This window comes from Montipora foliosa, chromosome 12 (genome assembly GCF_036669935.1).
Source record: "Montipora foliosa isolate CH-2021 chromosome 12, ASM3666993v2, whole genome shotgun sequence".
NCBI classification, from domain to species: domain Eukaryota; kingdom Metazoa; phylum Cnidaria; class Anthozoa; order Scleractinia; family Acroporidae; genus Montipora; species Montipora foliosa.
Window position 1 is genome coordinate 41276014 of NC_090880.1, and position 21164 is coordinate 41297177.

The following is a 21164-nucleotide window of genomic DNA, read 5'->3' on the forward strand; positions in this document are numbered from 1 at the left end:
AAGTAATTGGATAGATAATATGGCCCGTGTTCCACGAGCGAGCACTGGGAATAGACAAACCTTTTATTTTTACGGCGTTTTCAAAACAAGATTAGACAGATTTACCCATAGTCCGTGATGCCCTTCGGTTGAACAATTTTGCACTGTATCAGGCCTGCTTGGCAAATTCGCCTCATACGAAAATGTTGGTGACTTCTGTCATCATGCAATGAGTGGGTTCATTGAAGAAACAATGCCGTATCGAGGACACACATTTGAACAGCGGAAATGAAACAAGTGAAGTTTTGAGATCATCGCAATTATGAACGCTATTTAAGGAGCCTGAAAATTTGCTTAAGTCTTTTACCCTGAAAATTTTAAGTTGCGTTCATAACTGGTACTGTTTCTGACGTCCTATCGTGACATACAGTGGTTTCAGGTGATATTAATATATAGTTGAAATAAATTTAAATGAACAGCATTCTAAAAATTAGTATACAACAATCAGTGGTGAGAGCACTCTCCTCCCGCCAATAGTAAAGGCCAAGGTTCGATCGATTCCCGGACTTCATGATTTCTCTTCGAGGTGGGCCCGACGAGCCCATTTGAAGCATGCATGCTGCTCGCTGGCTATTCCCGGACCCGACGCGATAAGTGAGTCGAGTTTGTGTTGGTTAGCGTGGATTAACTCAATGAAAAATTTCAACAGCCTTGTCAGAGCATAGTTAATCTAGGGATTGGTTATGAAACCCTGGGAATTTCAAAAGCAGGAACAATACAGTCGCAATTAGATGTTGAACCGACCGTGACCCTGCACAATCTTTTGTTTTTGGTTCGCAAGTTAACTTCGAATAAATTAGTCGAAGCTTTTGATTGGTTATCCTGCCGAAAAAAGCGTGGTTTGTCGGGTTTTGTGCAGGGTCAAGGCCAAAAAAGCGAACAAAAACATGAAACAAAGAAACTTGTCGAGTTTCATAACCAGCCTAAATCTATTAACTATGGTCAGAGTATCTGGTTTTGATATTCTTGGGATTTTTATGAAGCTACCCGTAGTAATCTCCGCTAATTTCACGAGATGTGAAAGCCTGGTGCTTATCATGATTAAATAACATATTCTCATACGACCCTCTCAGTGACAGCTGTAGGACGAGCGAAAGTTAAAACTTAAAAAGATGGACATCGAAGAAATCGGACTCTTTTTAAACAAGCTGCAGATCATAGACATCATAGGGACCAATGAAAGTAGCAGTCGATACGAAATAGCCACAAGATTACGATAATTGATTGCTTCTACAAGTGTCCTATAGATATATATATATATGCGACTGCACACTGTCGAAAGATAAACAATCAAAGGAACTTGACTCCCCAATATTTAGTGTTGTAGGACTGAAGTATATTGTTGACCTTTTCAAGGATTGCATTTTTTAAAATCGGAAGCTGTGATGTGAAATGCAAACAAATTAGAATCTTTCATTCCCATATAGGGAATTAGTTGTTCAGTTCACGATCAGTGACGCGGGCAATGATTTCGTAAAGGGGTGACTAAGCACTTTGCTTCCGTCATATCAGATTTACCGAAAAATCTGGGGTTTTTTTTCAATTTTAATCAATAGAAGAAGCGAGATGTTACTGCCGAGTATTATACAGTGCGATAATCGAATTGACGGAGTACAAAACAAGCTCCAATACGTAGCAAAAACAAATTTAATTTGCGTCACTTTGAAAAGCCAAGTATGGGTATCACGAGATTATCCTATCGAACACAATATATCCGTGTCGAATTCTGACTGCCTATCATGCAATATCATAACGAAACAGTTCGTTAATTTTTAAAATTATTCAACCTATACTGCCTCGTAAGCTCAGGCCCGTTTCAAACGTCGAACTTTACATGTGCCGAATCTAATGCAAATGGGCAAAAACAAGAGATTTTTTTCACTTGCATTAGACTCGGCATATGAAAAGTTCGACATTTGAAAAGGGCCTAGCGTAGTATTCATTTCAATGTTGTACTTTGTTAAAATACACTTCACGCCTCGTTCATTTGCTTGAACTCGTGCTTTGTATTTATAAATTGCATCTCGAAAGTACAACTTAAACTTGTAAAAAACGATTTTAATGACCTAATGCAATATCGAACCTCGCAGTCCATATTTAACTTGGCCTTCAACGTGTCAGTAAAATACATGCTGTCTGTATGTTTCATTTTCATAAAAAGTTAAGCCTTCGTCATCCTTGCGCGGACCGGAGACCTACGGGCATTCAGTCGCCGGCAGGAGAAAAGGCAACGAAAGTTTTCACCCGTTGTTGAAAACTTTTGGTGCATTTTCTCCTGCCACGACTGACTGCCCCTGGGTTTCTGAGGATTAGCCTTCGTAGAAGATGCAGAAAAGACATCTCTTTTTCTTTCTCAGTGAAGCAACTTGAGAATCTCCTGATTGCCGATCTTAAAAATAAATCATTTGATATACTCCAGCTGTGCCATTGTGCTAAAGTGGTCTATCTTTATGCAATCACAAATCAGCCCTAAAATAGTCATGGCTAATTTTAGATATGACTAGCCAACAAAGATCGGAGTTATTTGTGATGAAGTCATTCTTTTGGGGGATTCCCTGATCCATTGCAAGATGTGAATCACTTTTCCAGTATTTCAGCCAATTTTTTTTTCGTTAAGTCTCGTGGAAAAAAAATTACCACCCACAAAAACTTCCACAACAGGTTTGGCTGTCTTGGCCGTCAGCCGGCAGCCATTTTCAAAATTCTCTGTTCATGAGAAGAAAAAAAAAACAGATCGATTTCGTAATATATCACATTTACCACAGGTCAAATTATGTAAATTAGATATTTTATTCTTAATTAAGATATCAATTTTGTCCATTTGTTATGTTTCTGTCTCGCAAATTAAGGATACAAGAACGTGAGGAAATCCGAAAATTTATGGCCTGTTGTCAAGGCAACGCCCTTGCATGTCAAGCACAGGAAGGCTGTTTCCAACCTTTGTACCAATCAAACATCTGATATTAAGCACGTGACGAAATGCAACCTCGCCCGCCCGGTCCGTTCTTCGACCATTTTGAGCTGCAATCGTGTCTATTGCATACCTTGTTGATATATGCATCTCGTGATGCCTGCAGTGAAGTGCGGCCGTTTCGTAAGGATTGTGTCGAAGAATCAACCGTTGTGTTTCTAATATTACCCCTGAAAGTACTTAGAGATTGTAGATATCATTGTTGATGCAAATGCCTAGCATTACTCGATTTCAAAGCGAAGAAATGGAAACTTTCTCTGGTATGAACTCTTCGTTGACGAAACTTACCACTGGGGAATTTTGTACCGCCTTGTACGACTACGATGCCGTTGACGATGATGAACTTACCTTCAAAGCGAGTGACAGAATTGAGATTTTATCGAAAGAATCCGAGGTCAGTGGCGATGAAGGATGGTGGGTCGGGCGAGTCGAAGGCCAAATGCGAATTGGTTTATTTCCCTCGAATTACATATACATCACAAACGCCGATGATAAAAGAGCAAGTATAAGCGAACCTTTGGAAATCGAGTTTGAAGAAATCGACCTGATCGATGTCATCGGTGTTGGAGCATTTGGTAAGGTTTATCGAGCCGTTTGGCGAGAGGACGAGGTCGCCGTTAAAGTCGCTCGCACCGAAAATTATCAAGACGCCAGCGAAATCGTTGAGGATGTCAAAAAAGAGGCAAAGTTATTTTCGATTTTCAGACATCGGAATATTGTGGGTTTGTTTGGTGCTTGTTTAAGGCCTCCTAACTTGTGCTTGGTTCTGGAATACGCTCGCGGTGGTGCGCTCTCTCGAGTGCTAAGCACTCATGGACGCACTATTCCGCCATCTGTGTTGCTGGACTGGGCAATACAAATCGCTCGAGGGATGTACTACCTTCACAATGACGCTCCTTTGAGCATAATTCACAGGGATCTGAAATCTGGCAATAGTAAGTATCCAAAGTTTCTATTTTTCTTTATTATCGGGTTCTTACCGAGTTCTAGTAAATCGGCGTCTGCATGCTTTCGAACCTTGAGCTTCGCCAACCTGACGGCTCGGACAAGACGCGATTGTTTTGGACATGAGTATTGTCGGTCGTATTGTCAATCTTACTGTGAATTTTTCATGCTCATTATGTTTTAAATAAATCATAATCAGTGGCTTTGGAAATTGTTTGTATAAGTTATTCCATTGGGAAAACTCAAGTAAGATGTGGTTTCATTCCTTTGCGTGGTTGAGGATTTTATGTTGGCTTTCTTTTCATCTATTGTTATTCCTTTGTCAAACCAAAATATACTTATGAATACATTTTTAAGGTATAATATTTTGTTGATACATGTATCACGATATCTTCCTCAAAAAGGAAAAGCTCCTGAGTAAATTATCTGTATTTTGAGGTGGTATGTACACACAGGAAGTTCAAGAATTGAACCCGTATTAAATGGCCTTAATATGTGGGCTTAAAGAAATATGTTCCAGCCCGGCATCTGTAAATATTCCAAGTTTCTTGACAAACATTTAATATTTCCACCCTGTTTTTGTTTTCAGCTAATTTAGCTGGAGTCGCATGCCTTATGTGGGATTTATGTCTCGCATCGAACCATCATAGGCTTGTTAATTAAGCGTGCAATACAATCTTCATCTCCTAGGATAATTTTGCTCTAACCTCACATCAGATAAAGATAATAACAACAACAGGCAGGGGAAATACCGTGACCTATTTGGAAGTAATTACTTCTCATTAATTCTGGACACGTTTTTTAAGTCTAGATGTTTTCAAAACTTCTCTATCATTAAGTTTGCTTTATCATATTTTTAGTGTTAAAATATAATGATTTTGAGATTCTAAACCCCCGATACAGGGCTGTGTAAAGTGATACCTCCCGCATGTACCTCATGATCCATCTGGAAGATTTTGGCCTTGGAATATATACTTTTTCCTGTTTTACAAGGATTATGAACTGGCGTTAATATTGATCATCGTGTAAAAGTACTTTTCCTTTTTTTTAAATTAAAGTGTCATTTATTATACTGGTAATGAAAGAAAGTTACCCTCTCATCAAAAGTGAGGAGAATTTTGATATTGTATATTAATTTATTTTTGGCAGCAATTTTTCTCTATTGTACATGTATGTTTTGTAAAGGCAAAGTTCCCTTGTTCTGTTAGGTGTGAAATAATATTTTTCATAATAATCAATTATAATAATAATTATTATTACATGTAATTATTGTTATTATTGGAAAAGTAAAGAGCTTGTGGGGAAGATAAAATTTTTCTTTGGTGAAAAATTAGTTACAGCAGTTAAATGTAAAACTTTGTTAATTTTGTCTTATATCAATAATTAGTTTTATCTTAAAAGAAGATATTAGCATACAAAAAAAAACAAGCCAGATCTTATTACTATTCTTTACATAAAGAATTCTAATGAGGAGTGTTTTATTGGGTTTAAAGCTTATGCAGGTGATGTTTCATTGATGTCTTGGTGGGCTCTTACTGTCTTAGGTTCTTAAATAGCATTTATTTTCAGCTATTTTGATTTTGTGCTACAAACATTGATAATGTTGTATTTTGTTATGGTTGGTTCTTTAAGGTCATTCCAGTTAGGAAATTGACTTGTTGTCCCTATCATGATGTAGTAATGAAGTTTTTGAGCAGTGTGTACAGTCATGTACTTGTTTTTAAATGTGGCTTTTACTGCAAATTCAACAATTCAATCAGCACTTTTTCGAATAAAACTCAAGTTTTAATGGGAAAAATTGACGTAATGGATTTAATCATGCTGTGTTAAAAATGATTCAGGAGAGTTGTGTAGGATAACCAATAAATTTTATCTGTACAAGTGTTTGTTGAGCCAAAGGAAAATTACATGTTACTTGCATGGTTTGTGATCAAAGAATATTATTGTTCCCTGTTGAGCAAACTACGTGTAAGTCGTGCCACCTGATTTGCATGGAAATAAAAGCACGATGTACAGATGTAGCTCTTGTGATCATTAAATTTCTGGCCTTAAACATCACATGTGAACTCTATAACTCTATTATGCCCTGTCCATGTACATTACTGGGGTTAAAAGTTCAGACCAGTGGTAGTGAAGACCTTTAGAATCACATATACCACCAGCTTCAAATGGCTTTCAGCAAGACTATCATCAAGGGTGGGAGACAGGAGATGTCCTTTTTATGCTACAAGCATAACCCCCCCCCCCCCACCCCTCCCTCACATCTGCTTGCTGCATAACCTACTAAATATGATTTACCCAGCAATTCAAATTTTAGTGAAGGTTCTAAGCTTTCTGTCGGCTTCCTAACTGTTTCCCTTCCATTTGAGCTTACTCTTTGTCATCTTTAACACTATAAGCTCAATTTTCTGCTTTAATGGCCAGTAGTTATTTTTGGCTTACAGTGTCTTGTGTTTGTTTAAAAATCATCCTTTATTATAATTGTTGTTGAAAATAAAAAAAGGAAATGACTGAAATATCTTACCCCTTCTGAGACACTTCTCTTGTGTGTTGCAAGGAATGTGAAGTTAGCGGATCTACAACATGGTTTTTACTTTCTTAGTGTTTTAACTCAAATCCAAGTAAACAAAATGTGTTATGCTTGAATGGAAACCCCTAAACTGTCATTAAATTTTGTGGTCCATGGTAAGCCAGGATCTTGTATTTTCCGTCAGTAGTTTTCAGAATTTTTTACGTGGGTATAAACTGATGATTAATTTTCTTGTCCTGTTTATTTTTTTCAGTATTGCTGCTGAACAAAGTTGAAGATGGAAATTTCGAAAATGTATTGAAAATCACGGACTTTGGACTTGCAAGGGAGATTGTCACAACAACACGAATGAGTGCTGCAGGAACTTATGCATGGATGGCACCAGAGGTTATCAGGACAAATACATTTTCTAAAGGCAGTGATGTTTGGAGGTAAATATGGCTAAATACTGATTTTCCCCAAGAATTCTTGAATTTGAAAATTAAAATTCCTGACTTGATCTTGGAGGCTGGAGCGTGATAGAGTTGAATCCAGGCTTCATTGTTTTTGCCTTGATGGCTCTGTCTTTGTAGCAATAATCTTAACCTCATCTGTAAACAGTCCTTTAAAAAAAAATAAAAAAATAAATAAAAATATATATACAATATGTATACAATGTGCCCTCCCGGTTGTTACCATAATGGCTTTATGGCAACTCCTGAACTTGGGCACAGGATGTACGGTTACACATTGTTGGATTGCATTGTGGAGTCACAAGAGTGCTCAAACTGCAAGCAGTGAGCGAAGCATTATGCCAATAGTGAACACCTATTATGAGGCTCTCCACCCAATCCAGAGAGTGCTCAAACTGTATGAACAGTGAGCGTAATATACAATATGTATACAATGTGCCCTCCCGGTTGTTACCATAATGGCTTTATGGCAACTCCTGAACTTGGGCACAGGATGTACGGTTACACATTGTTGGATTGCATTGTGGAGTCACATGAGTGCTCAAACTGCAAGCAGTGAGCGAAGCATTATGCCAATAGTGAACACCTATTGTGAGGCTCTCCACCCAATCCAGAGAGTGCTCAAACTGTATGAACAGTGAGCGTAATATACAATATGTATACAATGTGCCCTCCCGGTTGTTACCATAATGGCTTTATGGCAACTCCTGAACTTGGGCACAGGATGTACGGTTACACATTGTTGGATTGCATTGTGGAGTCACAAGAGTGCTCAAACTGCAAGCAGTGAGCGAAGCATTATGCCAATAGTGAACACCTATTATGAGGCTCTCCACCCAATCCAGAGAGTGCTCAAACTGTATGAACAGTGAGCGTAATATACAATATACAATATGTATACAATGTGCCCTCCCGGTTGTTACCATAATGGCTTTATGGCAACTCCTGAACTTGGGCACAGGATGTACGGTTACACATTGTTGGATTGCATTGTGGAGTCACAAGAGTGCTCAAACTGCAAGCAGTGAGCGAAGCATTATGCCAATAGTGAACACCTATTATGGGGCTCTCCACCCAGAGATCCAGAGAGTGCTCAAACTGTATGAACAGTGAGCGTAATATACAATATGTATACAATGTGCCCTCCCGGTTGTTACCATAATGGCTTTATGGCAAAAATATATATATAAATATGCACATGAATGTGTGTTTGAAATTTCTATACATATGATACATGTGTCTCAGTGTCCTAAATATGTTGAGTCATTGAATTGTAGTTGCCAAAAACAGCAGGAAGCCATTCAGTTCCATTTGTGTTATGGCGTCACTGGCATGACGGCATGTCAGTAATCAGGCTCTGGAGAGAGATTAAGTGTAAATGGACAGTAAAACTGAAGACTTAAGCAATTCTCCTTCCTCAAATAGAATTTCTGATCCTTTCAAATATCTAGTAAGGAAAAAAAAAATTAAAAAACCAACCTCTACCACATTTCTTTAATAAATTTTATTTCTAATGTTTAGTTTTGGTGTAGTCTTGTGGGAGCTGCTTACAGGTCAAGTCCCTTACAGAGATGTGGAACCCCTTGCTGTGGCTTATGGTGTTGCAATGAACAGTCTTACCCTGCCAATACCTAGCACGTGTCCAGATTTTTTCAAGGAATTGATGAAAGGTACAAACAAGGGAGGGGTGTAGCTACATCAGGGGGTGGGGGTCATCAAGTGCAAATAAATGGGTTGTTAAGGACGGTGCCTACTAATCCAAAGGAGTTTTTGCGCTGTTTACTGAATATAGCAGATCTTAAACAAGTGTTATTGAAATCCAAACCACGGATTTTTCGAATCAGTAATCAACAATGTTTGTAAAAAGCTTTAAAATACAAAGCAATGTATGGCATTCTTTTCCAAATTGAAGCTTAATTATCCTTGAAAAATGCATGGTTACCGCCAAATTTCATTTTCGATACCAAGAGCACTTGCTATGTTCTGCTTTCTCCGCATAGTTTTATCTTTGTATCAATAAGCACCATCCTTAGGAAATCTGTATGAACGTATGTGCAGTAACAATAGTAGGCACCGTCATTAACATAACTATGCCAGGTTTTTTTCGTCTTTACTAGAGTACTAGTTTTGTTGAGTTTTTCTCAGGGCATGGAGGCTCATGGCTGGGTTTTCAGGTTTAGCCAGCCATCAGTGCAGTCTCTATAATGGAGCTGGCTGCCAATTGTGGAAGCTCCAGGATGTCTCAGGCATCCAATGCAACCTCCACGTAGCGACGCAGTTGTTCAATGGAGGATTCAGCTGTAGAGCCATGAATCTTGTAGTTTAGCCATTGGATATTTTTGTTGCCCATTTTAAGTAACTTGTACCCAGTGGTTTCAAAAAGTATTGACAGCCGACAAGAAGCGTGTGCTACCTTTTTCATTTAAAGACAAGAGGCCACCCAAAGTTGAAGGCAACCTGAAGGCTCCTTTTTCCTTAGCTTCGACCGTAACTTTACAGCAGGGGTGGGCGCTACTACAGTTCTGTTGCATGCACAAATTGTCCCCAGTGATACTGGTACTCATTTTATCCACCATGATGGATTGGAACTCGAAGTGCTGAGATGCAGCCCGTGAGTGATATCCACTACAGTATGCTCGCTCCCTAAATTGAAGAAATTAACCCATGGATTCCTAGGAGTGAGGCTTCAGATATTTTACTCTAATGCCAGACGATACAGTATTACTGGGGGCAATTTAGAAGTCAGTGGGTTGAAGACAGTTTCTTGCAAACCTAAGATAATCGTTAGAATTCATTGTGACAATGACAACAGGCAGTTATTCTACCCAAACCAGCCATCAACTTCAAATTTTGACTTGACATCTTTGAATGGTCAGCAGCATTATCTGTTGTTATATGACTGCAGATTGCTGGCAACAAGATCCCCACAAGCGACCATCCTTTCAAGGAATTCTGGAGGATCTGGAAGAAATTTCAGATTCATCCTTTGCACAAGATGACCAAAGTTCCTTCCGCACTTTACAGGATGGCTGGCAAACAGAAATTGAAGAGATATTTAATGAATTAAAGCAAAAAGAAAAGGTATGTATGTTTTTCAGATATGGTGAAGATAAAATGCACTGCAGTGCTGGAAATAACAGTCGGTCATCGGACATTGTCCGACCAAATTTTGAAAATGTCCAGCCAATTTCACATTATGATCGGACATGATGACCGAACATCTCATCAGCACATCTTGAGTTATCTTCTACAAGGCGTTGTCAGTCAATGGTTTATGTCCGGCCCAATTTGTCAAATGTCCGACCAAAAGGAAGATTTAAAAGGACATATGTCCTGTGAATAAAGAGAAATTATTTCCAGCACTGCACTGTGGTGCTTGTAGCCGGTAAAGCTGTGGTCTTATGCCTCAGTCTTTAGTCTCAAGGTTATAGAGCAGGCTCCAGTTGTTCAAATGATGGATAGCGCTATCCGCCGAATAAATCACTATCCACTGGATAGCTAAATCGGTTTTGCTAGTGTGTATCCACTGGATAGTGATTTATCCGGTGGATAGTGCTATCCATCGTTTGAACAACTAGGGTCAGGGCACTTATGATTCACTTGTTGGGGAGACCAAACATCAACTTAGATAAAGTCAATTAAGTGTGCGTGAACCTTAAATTGCATTGAGTTGGGAATTTGAATTTCAGTCCACATTAGGGAAAGATGTGTAGCTGCTCTCACCATTGCACCAAATGAATATTGCCCTCCTCGTGCTTCAATTTCTTGCATTGGTTGAACCTTTTTGGCAGAAGATGGGCATTTGTGGCAAAGCCAAAAACTGTTTTGCATGCCGTAGCTCTCTTATAGGTAACATATAGTAAGGGTATTTTTTATTCTTATGAAATTGTGGAGCTGTAGGTGAAATCATTGCTGGTAGGGTGGCTTAACCTTGTAGGGGACTTTGTGTCCTTTTGTTCTGTCCACCTAGTATTGATACTGAATCTGTAAATAAGTAAATAAATAAATAAATAAATTATGAAACATGTTCCTTAAACTCAAAGGTGTGGTTGTCTTTTTGAAAATATTAGTGTTTTACTCACCATTTTTCTTTCTAACACCGAGCACAAACTTTATCGCAAATTCTAGCAGCTCGGAGGCAGGAATTTCTTCAATTTCCCCATTTCTTCTTCACTTGCAAGGACCTCCCTGAATAATTCAAGTTGTATGAAGTTTTTTTCTTGTTTCTCAGAGAAGGATTTTACGTCAGCTTCAGAGAACTTCGCAAATCTATCGCTCACCATTTTTTCACTGACTGTTTGCACAAACAACCACACTTTTGACTTTAAGAAACATGTTTTGATGTTTCAAACATGAAATGACGTCATCAATGTCCTCACTAGTGAGGATATGGAAAATACACCACTCGGGTCCCAGATGTAGTTTCGTATGAATTTTATGAGTGGTGTATTTTCCAGTAAATCACTCCTGTCTATATAACAATATGCTTTCTATAAAGAATTTTAATGAGGAGTGTTTTATTGGGTTTAACCCATTGACCTCTGAGATGCCCGAGGATGGCTCCAGTTGACAAGGAAAATCATCTGGCGTTAGACAGAGTAAACTCTGTCAAGTCTCACTTTGAGGAGTCAGTGGGTCAAAGCCCATGGGTGTGACATTTTATCTGTGTTTTGATAGGCTGTTGGGCTCATCATTTATTAATAAGGAGTCATATCATAATTAAGTGATCGTCCAGGTGAGTGTAGTCCTGAGAAAGACAGTCCTTCCCATCCTTAAAGGGGCTAGGTCACGCAATTTTAGGCAATTTCAGCACTGATCGAATGGTCATAGAATTAACTAAAATATCAAAATAACTGTTCAAAACTATAAAAGAACTCGAACAAAACACTGGGAAGCCAAGAAAGGACATGGATGGACAAAACTGGAGAGGATTGAAATGGATTGAATTTGGGTAAATTTGAAAAACGTTGGCCCACTTTTTTTCAAATTCATATCAGTCTATATGAAAATGTCATTTACAAAGCTGGAAAATCATTCTCAGTTGTTATGTGGCCGCGATTTTGCAAATGAAAGACTCTTGTTCAGCCAATTTGACGTTTAGAGCTCATAATTAACAAAATTAAACAAAATTACCTAAAATAGCGTGACCTAGCCGCTTTAAAAGCCCTCTTCAAGACTGCATTCACCCAGACAATAATAATAACAGTTTGGTTTTTTTACTAAGTACTCTCTGGTCATACTTATGATTAAATCGGTTTCCAAGGTCTGTGGTCTTGTTTATGTTTAAAATTGATTTTGTTGAGCAATTCTTGAACATTACATTACATTGCATTTCAGGAATTATCTTCTCGTGAGGATGAATTACGACAGATTCAAATGGCACAAGAGGTTCATGCTGAAAGTTTGAAGAAGAGAGAAGAAGAGCTGGCTCAAAGAGAGATGCTTCTTCTTGGTAGAGAGATAAGCATGCTGATACAGGTGGGTATGGTAAAGCTAAAATTGCCATGTCTTTTTGCTAACTGCTGTGATTTCGTTGCCAAAAGGAAGTTGGCATATTTTTTCAGAAAAGTTGTTCTGCCCAGTTGGGCCTTAGGCTTAATGGTTTCTCGTATAAGGACTACAAACCATAGACGTCGTGACAGTAACTCGTTTTACCAGTTCAAATTTAATTTATTTGAAGTTGTATCAAAGTTTCGCGCTTTGCTAATCATAATTATTTTTTCTCTTGTCATAGCAACAAAAATTAATAAAACCGTCTCCCAAGAAAAGGAAAGGCCACTTTTTCAAACTGAGGTTTGGAAGTGGCAGAAAAATCAGTGCTCCAACTGGTAAGGCAATAATTTTTCTGGATTAATTCCCCCTCTTTGCCGCTGGTAGCCTCTCCTTAAAAATCCATGTTTTTACGTAGTAGAGAAGTTATTACTATTATCAGTAAGTACTTTTTTCTATTCTCTATCTTCTTTAAACGTTTCTATCTCTTTTTCTCATTTTTTTCCATAGTAGTTTTCTTCATTTCTACTTTTTATTATAATTTTTATATAATGATGGTACTGAAAGGGATGTTACATGTTAACCCTGCTGAATTAAATGAAGAGATTTATCTTTAGCTCAGCGGAAGAGCATCCGAACTAGTAGTCGGAAGGTCGTCGTAGGTTCGACTTCTGCAAAGGGGCACTCGGTTTTTTTCCGGGTATAACCTAGTCAACATCGGAAAAGAAAATCTCTTCATACATAATGATTGTTTAGTGCTTGCATGAATCATAAAAAAATCATCTTAAAATAAGGAACTCGAGCACGAAGGTAGCAAAGTTTCACAGTCTTCCTAAGGTGGATTATTAGGGAAAACGTCACTTCAAAATATAACGTTGCACTGTGGTCGTACATTTGTAAGTCTTTCACGATTTTTCCACCTCGTTTAGCCCGTACAATGTTAGCAAAGTTTTTCAAAAGAGAGGCTAGGCTGTGTTTATGTCAGCTATGATTCCCCAATATCATCATCGACATGGCCACCAATATTTTTCAATTGTCACACATGACTAAGTTGTTGATGTTTTTTATTTTGCAGGGTTTCAGCACAGGTTTACCATCACTTCAGATATATTTGATTCCAACACATCATTGGACGGCACAGGTGTGGCAGGGCCTCCATCGCCTGCTGTTCATAAGCGGTTTCGACTACTGTCATGTAAGCTAAGACAACGAGATGCAATGTTTATAGAGCCCTCTATTGTTGTGACATAAAGTTGACGTCATTTGCTCGCACTCTGGGGAAGTAATTAGACTGCTTACCTCCCTCCAAGTTTAATATGCTGATAATACACAAATTCAGTCGTTTTGAAGCTGGTGGGATTAAAAGCAAGCGAGAATGCGAAAGAGTGATTTGATCATCACACTTATCTGGATAATTTTAAGCAATTGCCACTTTTTATAACCTCAATTGTCACGGACCGAGTTGTTTCCCGTTGAATCGCGCTTGGGCCATAAATCACCGCGAGATTTCCCACGTCTCGTTTCCCGCCTGTGCAACCCCCCCCTCGCATAAATCCCGCCAGTTGCACATGCTATGATTTCGACGTCTTATGAGCTTGATTAAAGAAATGTCAGTTTAAGTTTCCAATAATCCCAGGATTAGCTCAATCGGGCATTGAACTGGATTCAGTCTAAGATTACCGGACTGTATGAGTAGACGTTTGCCTGTCTTTTTGCAGTTTAGAATGAGTAAGGAATGTTGCGGTAGGCAAAGATGGTCACGGCACAGGAAAAAAATGTGAAAACTCATCCTACAGTTTATTATCGAGTGAAGCTATGATCCTCGCAGTTATGAACGCAACTTTAGCAATAGACAATTTTACAGTTGTAGCTACAACCTCGGTCATAAATAGTTGTAACACCTTTCTTGGACAGCACGTAACTCGCATCCAAGCTATTGATAACGCAGCCCTCCTCCTCCCTCCCTTCAATGTTGCGTTTCCTGGTTAGTTCTTGCACTGGAAACCATAAACATCACAAAGGGAGGAGGGAAAAATTCCCGTCAGTGTTACAACATTTGTGACCAAGATTGTAGGTTACCTGGCCTAAGAATGGAAGCGAGGCTGCCGGTGAGCCTGCTTTGATACAAACCTTTGCTTTTCTAATCTTAATGTGGACCAATTGGAATTACAACAAGACAATTTACGTTATAAAAGCAGTGAGGTCTGTACCAATACAAGGTCACTGGCAGCCTCGCAGCCTTTCATAGGCTAGGTCACTGAGCAAACAACTGTAGAATGGCCAATTGCGTGGAGAAGCCTGAAAATTTAGGACTTCAACTCGTTCAAACCCCGTTGAAGTCCCGAAATTTTCAGGCTTCTCTACGCAATTGCTAAAATTGCTTCATAATTGCGAGGATCATAGGTTCACTTGATTTCATATCCGCAGTTCAGTATATGATTCATTTCATATATCATTTCGTTAGTTTATAATCACTCACTGTTTCTTGATCTCTTTGCAGTCGATGACGCGCGCGAGATACCAGATGCAGTTCCCATCAGCCCCCCAGAAAAGAACAAGAAAATTCGAACGTGGGGTCCGAGTTCAGTACACCAGCGTGATCGAGATAAAAGCAGGCGGACGAAGGCCAAGGATAGCTTTTTGGCCGAGAGGTCGAATTCGGTTCCGAATCTGAATTCACTGGTCAATCAAAATACGGGTAAGAGAGTATAAGACGTATTAGAGACCGTAAGATCGGGGTTTGGCGATCTTACCACAAACGGCAAGCCGTGGTTTGCGGTTAGCGGTTTCACGTTAGCCGTCTTCCCATATTTGGGACTTAAAGAGTCGCCCGAGTTAAATAGCCGGCTGCCATGTTTGTTTTCATTCGTTCGTTCACTTCTGTTTTAGCTGAGAAATCGTCTTTAAAATTACGTTTCTATGAAAAAGAATTCGATAGTTAATAAGCGAAATAGTTGTTAAAAGTTGTATTTCCTTTCAAACGTGGTATTGTGATGTTTTAGGTTGCAAAAAACCATGCGGTAAATCACTTACGTCAAACTGCAAACCTGACGCCAATGCACTGGTCACGTGACTTCCTGACGTTCGCGGTTCGCGGGAAATAGGGAGCTTGAGCAAGCGCGTTTTTGAGACGCGGACGGTAACCGGATCTGTTTTCCCTTCTAACGCGTCTTCACACAACCACATTTACATTACTGAGTATCTTTTCTCCATTAGAGATGGTTAGTATAAAAATCTGGGAGACACCACTGTCCTGGCTCAAGAAATGTTCTTTTCCGGTTGCCGTCCGCGACTCAAAAACGCGCTTGCTTTAAGCTCCCTAATGTCAAAAAACCTATCTCTATTAGGGAACTTTAGCAACGACGACGGCAACGGCAACGAGGTCGTCGTCGTTAAATGTGAATTCCCGTTATGGCAATCGCTTCGCGACTATTCTAAGCATTTTAACGTTACGAAAGTGTGGCAACCCTCAAGAACAAAACGAGTATAAACGGTACTCAGTTTAGGGGAGAAAATTAAAATTTCTACTAGAGCGCTGACGTTCTCCCTAAAACCTGAAATTTGGTCATACACCTTATTCCAAAATGGCCGCCATTTTAGTATTCTTTTGTTTCCATGCAAATTGGCCCTTATGGCTCGTTCAAAGTGACATATTCTTTTGAATTTTACGTTTGAAAGCAAGGCCAAAGGACCAGTTTGCATGGAAACAAAAGAATACTAAAATGGCGGCCATTTTGGAATAAATTGTATTTCACGTTGTTGTTTTGCTGACGAAGACAAAGAAATAGACAAAAATGAAAGTATGCTCGTGCAGAGCGTGCAAAGCTATTTCTTTTGCTCACTAAATATGCAAATTTGTGACGTTCTCGTTGCCGTCGCCGTTAAAGGAACTGGGTTGCCAGTTGAGCATACGCAGTTTGGCTACGAAAGTTAACTTTCGCATCCGGCCCCCTTCCTTGCAATCCGCGCTTTAATGAGGGTCACTTTGAAAAATAACTTAGCACACAATAATCTTTGCCATTTTTTTTCTTGGTGGTCACGGAATAACGGATACAACACAGTCAAAAGCAAGAAGGCCAATGCTATCACCCGGGCACCCCTTCCAAACTCTATGTATCTATTTGAAGTTTTAAAAGGTCAAAGAGTCGAACAGCGTTCCGCGGGAATCACAAATCCGAGATTTCGCTCCGATTGTCAATACAAATACAAATGCAAATGAGACAAAGATCATTTCCCATTCGCATGCCTAGCTGGTGACCCAGCCTCTTTTAAGTACTGGTTTTCGAGTGGGTCACTGCAAGAAGAAAGCCGGTTAGAATTTCGAAGAGAGAAATACGGATAGTATGAAATTCGTTTGTTGATTTGCAATTTTCTCGAATTTTTTTTTTTTTTGAGAGCGTAAACTTGCATGTAAATTTTAACTATTATTGTCTGTCCCGTCAGGTCTTCACGGTAAATACACGACAGATAACAGCCCCGTTCAAAATCCTAAAGCGTCAGTGAAGACAAAGTCCAAGCAGCGATGTGACGTTGCCTTATGTAATGTAGGTATATTGGCAGCTTCTGTGGCCTTAGGAGCAGATTTGAGACAGTATGCAAAGGATTTACGCCCAGAATTCAAGAGATCATCGTCAAAAACCGATAGACATAAGTCGCCGAATTCCCGACGCCGACACGAGGTGGGAAACAATCGTCGATCGTGGTTTAGTTCTATTTCAAATGAAGAGTCTGCGGTTAATTCACATTCAACCGGGCCTATGTCAAGCCCGCGGGAGCATGATTTCACGGGTATTGGCCCGAACAAGCGACCACTTTCCACTCCTGTGCTGTTGAAGGCAACTTTCTATCGGGATAGCGAAGTCCCGACTACATTTATTGACCCGAATTGTCTACGTGGACGATCTTCGTCAACTTCCTCTCCTCCTGTTTCACCTGATCCTCTCGATCAGGAACTTATCGATTTGAGAACAGACAGGCGCGATCGAAGATCAAAATCAATGGACTCTTCCGAACTGAATAGAATTAGCAGTTCAAGCGTCGGTTTAACGTGTTTTTCCGATGACTTGTCGACCGCCACAGTACTGGAAATCAAACCGGACATGGTTGACTTGGACACTTACAAACTTCCGCCTCCGCCATTTTCACCACGGGGAACAAGCTCTCCCCGGCCGGAGTCGAATAATACGGAAACGTCCCCCGTTGCAAAGTTTAACTTTCCATTGGGGGAACCCCTAGGGGCCGCCAGACCTCGCCCTAGACCCTGGCATGACAGTCTCAGTCCATCTCCTTCCTCCTCAGATCAAAGTCCAACTAGTGAACAAGACAATTTGACGCTTTTAGACATTAGTATGGAAGGTGAATCGCATGACAAAACCCAGCCACTGCTAAAATCGGACACAGTTATCCAAATGCCAAGCTTTCAAGAACTTGAGAAGGAGTTTTGTAATAGATAATGTTCCTGAATCATAGTCGTTGTATAACCTGGAATGTAGTTCGTTCTACTTCCTTCTGCCGGTCTTTTTAGTTCCCACACGACAATGTTAACCCGTGCTTCGAAGATATTGAAGAACGAAAACATTGGAAAATAAGCGACTTTATTTCGGCAGTTTTTGCGTTGATGGACTCTATCCTTCTACACTAAGATTTAGACCCAACTTGTACATCGCGGCAAATAGCACCGCTGTTATGTAGCTTTCATTTTAGTTGTAACACCAGAGGATTGCATTTGCTGGCTCTACAAGTAAACTCACTTTGCACATCGTAGCAAAGAACACCAGTGGAAGATACTTCCCTGCTGCTTTTATTTCAACGATCGCACTAAAGTATTTCACTCACGGACTCGCAGAGAAATGTTTCGTCCACGAGCTTGAAAAGCACACAGAAAATAATCTAAAATTTACTTGACATTAAGTCTAATATTTTCCGGCGTTGCTAAAATAACTCTTTCCACGTAATCAAACATTATGTTACCACTTTCGCGTCGACATTTGGCTTTTTATGAGCGGTTTAAGGGTGACGGGTTTGGGTCCATTTCTGATAGGTCTCCATAATTTGTGTTTTTTGTGTTCATTGCAAAGGATTTTGTGACGTCAGAGTAAAAGAAAAGACGTTTATGCCACTCACAGCTCGGTCATTGGTTCAAATAACTGCAATGAAAGGCAAAATTTTGACTTAAAAATTTTAGTGGAAAGATTTGTTTTATGAGTGGACGTTATTTGAGTGCTGGAGCACCTTAAAGACGGCCTCGCTTTAAAAATAGGGACCTTTAGATCTACGACGGCGACATCGACGAAAACGTCACCTCAAAATATCACTTTGTCGACAGACCTTTGTCTTTCGCGGTTATTCTATCTCGTTCACTTCTTACAATTTGGTCGAAGTATCCTAAGAATAGATTGGTACGAGCAGTTACAAAGTGAAAATAGAGAATGAAAGATTCTCTGTTGCATGCTCACGTCGTTATGCAGAATACCGCAAGAATCCGTGCTAAAATCCGTGCTGACCGTGCAGCACAATTATTTATGCTCTTTTAACCAATGATATCATTGTTTTGCGGCGTTGTTGCCATCGCCGTCGTAAAATCTTAAGCTCCTTCGGCATCAGCCTTTTCCTCAAATCAAATTAATTTATGACGTGTAAAAGTCCATTTGCTGCCAGTTATTTGATTCCTACCTCTTTTTTTTCAACCGACTTTCCCAGATCTTCATTTTAGGATTCCCCTACAGATGCTTGCACCGTCCGCAAATGCCTTCGATTGAAGAAAACAGTTTGAGTTGAAATGGGCCGTATTCGCGCGGTGGCCATATTGGGCATGGACAATAGATGTCGTACCTTTAAGCCTCGAGTTGAAATGTTTGGGAACGAGTTTCGGTGCATGCGCAAAAGCAAAAGTTTTCAGTCCCTCGGGACTCAACATGGCCGCCGTGTGATTAATTAAGGCCCATAAAGCGGTTTTTCCTTAAGTGTACAAAGTAATCATGGAAACGCATGAGTAAGCATCGTGACTGGTTAAATGTCTATCTCCACACTTTTAACCAATTAGAAGGAAACCACATCCAGATGTTGCCCCCCCGGGCGCAAATTTTCTCGCGCTTGACCCCGGCTGCACGTAGATGCGTTAAGGCCTGGCCAAACGCTCGCAACACTTCAACGCAACATTTTGCAGCATTGTTGAGCGCAACATTTTGCGTACGTTTGGCCACCCTATTGCGATATATTGCAACATGTTGCGATCAAATTTAAAAACGGTCAAATTTTTCTTGCAACATTTTGGATGTTGCATTATGTTGTACCCGTTTGGCCACGTTCACGCAACATTGTTGGACCAGGGCATGCGCGCTGGGTACACTTGTTGCGCGCTAGGGGCCTGGGGCGCATAAAATTGAACAAGTTGAAAATGTTGCGTGCGATTGGCCACCCCGTTCAACAGATGTTGCAACATCATGCCACAATGTTACAACAGGTTGTTGTTAATTCTTATTGGTTGCTTTGATTTCTTGCGTGGGTTGTGATTGGCCAGTGAGGTCGTTTTCATGCACGTGACCAGCTACTGTGGTCGTGGGCAAAAATAAAAATGAAAATTACGACTGATAAAGAGTTTCAATTAATTTGTTGCTAAAATGAGCCGCCGTTTCTCGTGACCCAACGCAAAAAAACGACCTTGAGTTTGTGTAAGAAGTGTTTCCTTCGTTTAGTTTGCTTCGTGTTGAAGTGCCTTTGAGTTGTGAGTCCCGCAAAACTGACTAAGCGATCAAACATGTTTCGTCCATCACCGCGTTGAAAAAGCATGTCTATTTTGGTTAGCCACAACTCCAACGTCTTACCTTGTCTTCCGTTTAGCCATCAATGTTCCCCTCAGTGTTCCCCTAGGGATTCAAAACACCACAGAGTTGACAATAGAGTAGTGGCAGTAGAAGTGTTACACTGTGTTTTTCTCAAGTGTGACCGCATACAATCGTTTCCCGAAATGTTTCCTCGAGGAAACGACATAAAACAACAACAATTGATTATAGAGGAAAGTAATCGTTCTGCACGTGCGACGAACGAACATTGTACGACGTGTGAAAGAGATGGAGTTATCGCAAAAAACTTGCCATACGATAGTGCTATGTTATATATTTTGAAGTGACGTTTTTGTCAACGTCCCCGTCGTTTAAGGCCCATATGTGTTATGCAGTATTTCAACCAATCAGAAGTGAAACCAAAACCAATCGTGGCTCGTGCGTGTGCATTTTCCCGCGCTTTGTGTCGGCTACGTGTAATTACTTCGAGTTTTGATTGGTTTACTGGATTGTCTCCGTCCTTTTTGATTGGCCAAAGTAATTACTTTGGTTTTGGTTTTACGACACTCGATTGAAACTCGCGCTGACAGGGGCTCACGGCTGATTATGGGTTCCTCATAGAGCGGTTTTCAATTGAGTGTCGAAAGAAATTCATTACTTAACTCAGTGATTGGTTTAAAGTTCTCGCGCTACTTTTTCAACCAATCAGAAGTGAAACCAAATTCAATCGTGGCTCGCGCGTGCACATTTTCCCGCGCTTTGTGTCGGCTACGTGCAATTACTTCGAATTTTCATTGGTTTACTGGGTTGTCTCCCTCCTTTTTGATTGTCAAAATTAATTACTTTGGTTTTGGTTTTACGACACTCGATTGAAACTTGCTCCAGTAACAATATAATAAACGATGATAATAGTCCATTTTACAGTTGTGTGCTTAGTTACCTGGCCTATGAATGAA

General features: G+C 40.0%; 1 protein-coding gene across 1 annotated transcript; it reads left to right on the forward strand.

The window, feature by feature from the left end:
• Window positions 1-3066: 3066 nt before the first annotated feature.
• Window positions 3067-20012, forward strand: LOC137979067 (mitogen-activated protein kinase kinase kinase 10-like). Its single transcript, XM_068826233.1, has 9 exons — window positions 3067-3945; window positions 6739-6916; window positions 8459-8607; window positions 9843-10018; window positions 12275-12415; window positions 12672-12765; window positions 13503-13622; window positions 14928-15125; window positions 16871-20012. Exons 1-9 carry the CDS (start codon window positions 3216-3218, stop codon window positions 17878-17880), a joined length of 2796 nt encoding a protein of 931 aa, XP_068682334.1. The 5' UTR covers window positions 3067-3215; the 3' UTR covers window positions 17881-20012.
• The last annotated feature ends 1152 nt before the right edge of the window (window positions 20013-21164 follow it).

Bases quoted from the DNA above. Each gene is read 5' to 3' on its own strand.
- LOC137979067 (XM_068826233.1), top strand. From the start codon at position 3,216: ATGCAAATGCCTAGCATTACTCGATTTCAAAGCGAAGAAATGGAAACT. The intron at 8,608-9,842 runs GTACAAACAAGG...ATATGACTGCAG, and splicing joins TTTCAAGGAATTGATGAAAG to ATTGCTGGCAACAAGATCCC. The intron at 10,019-12,274 runs GTATGTATGTTT...ATTGCATTTCAG, and splicing joins AATTAAAGCAAAAAGAAAAG to GAATTATCTTCTCGTGAGGA.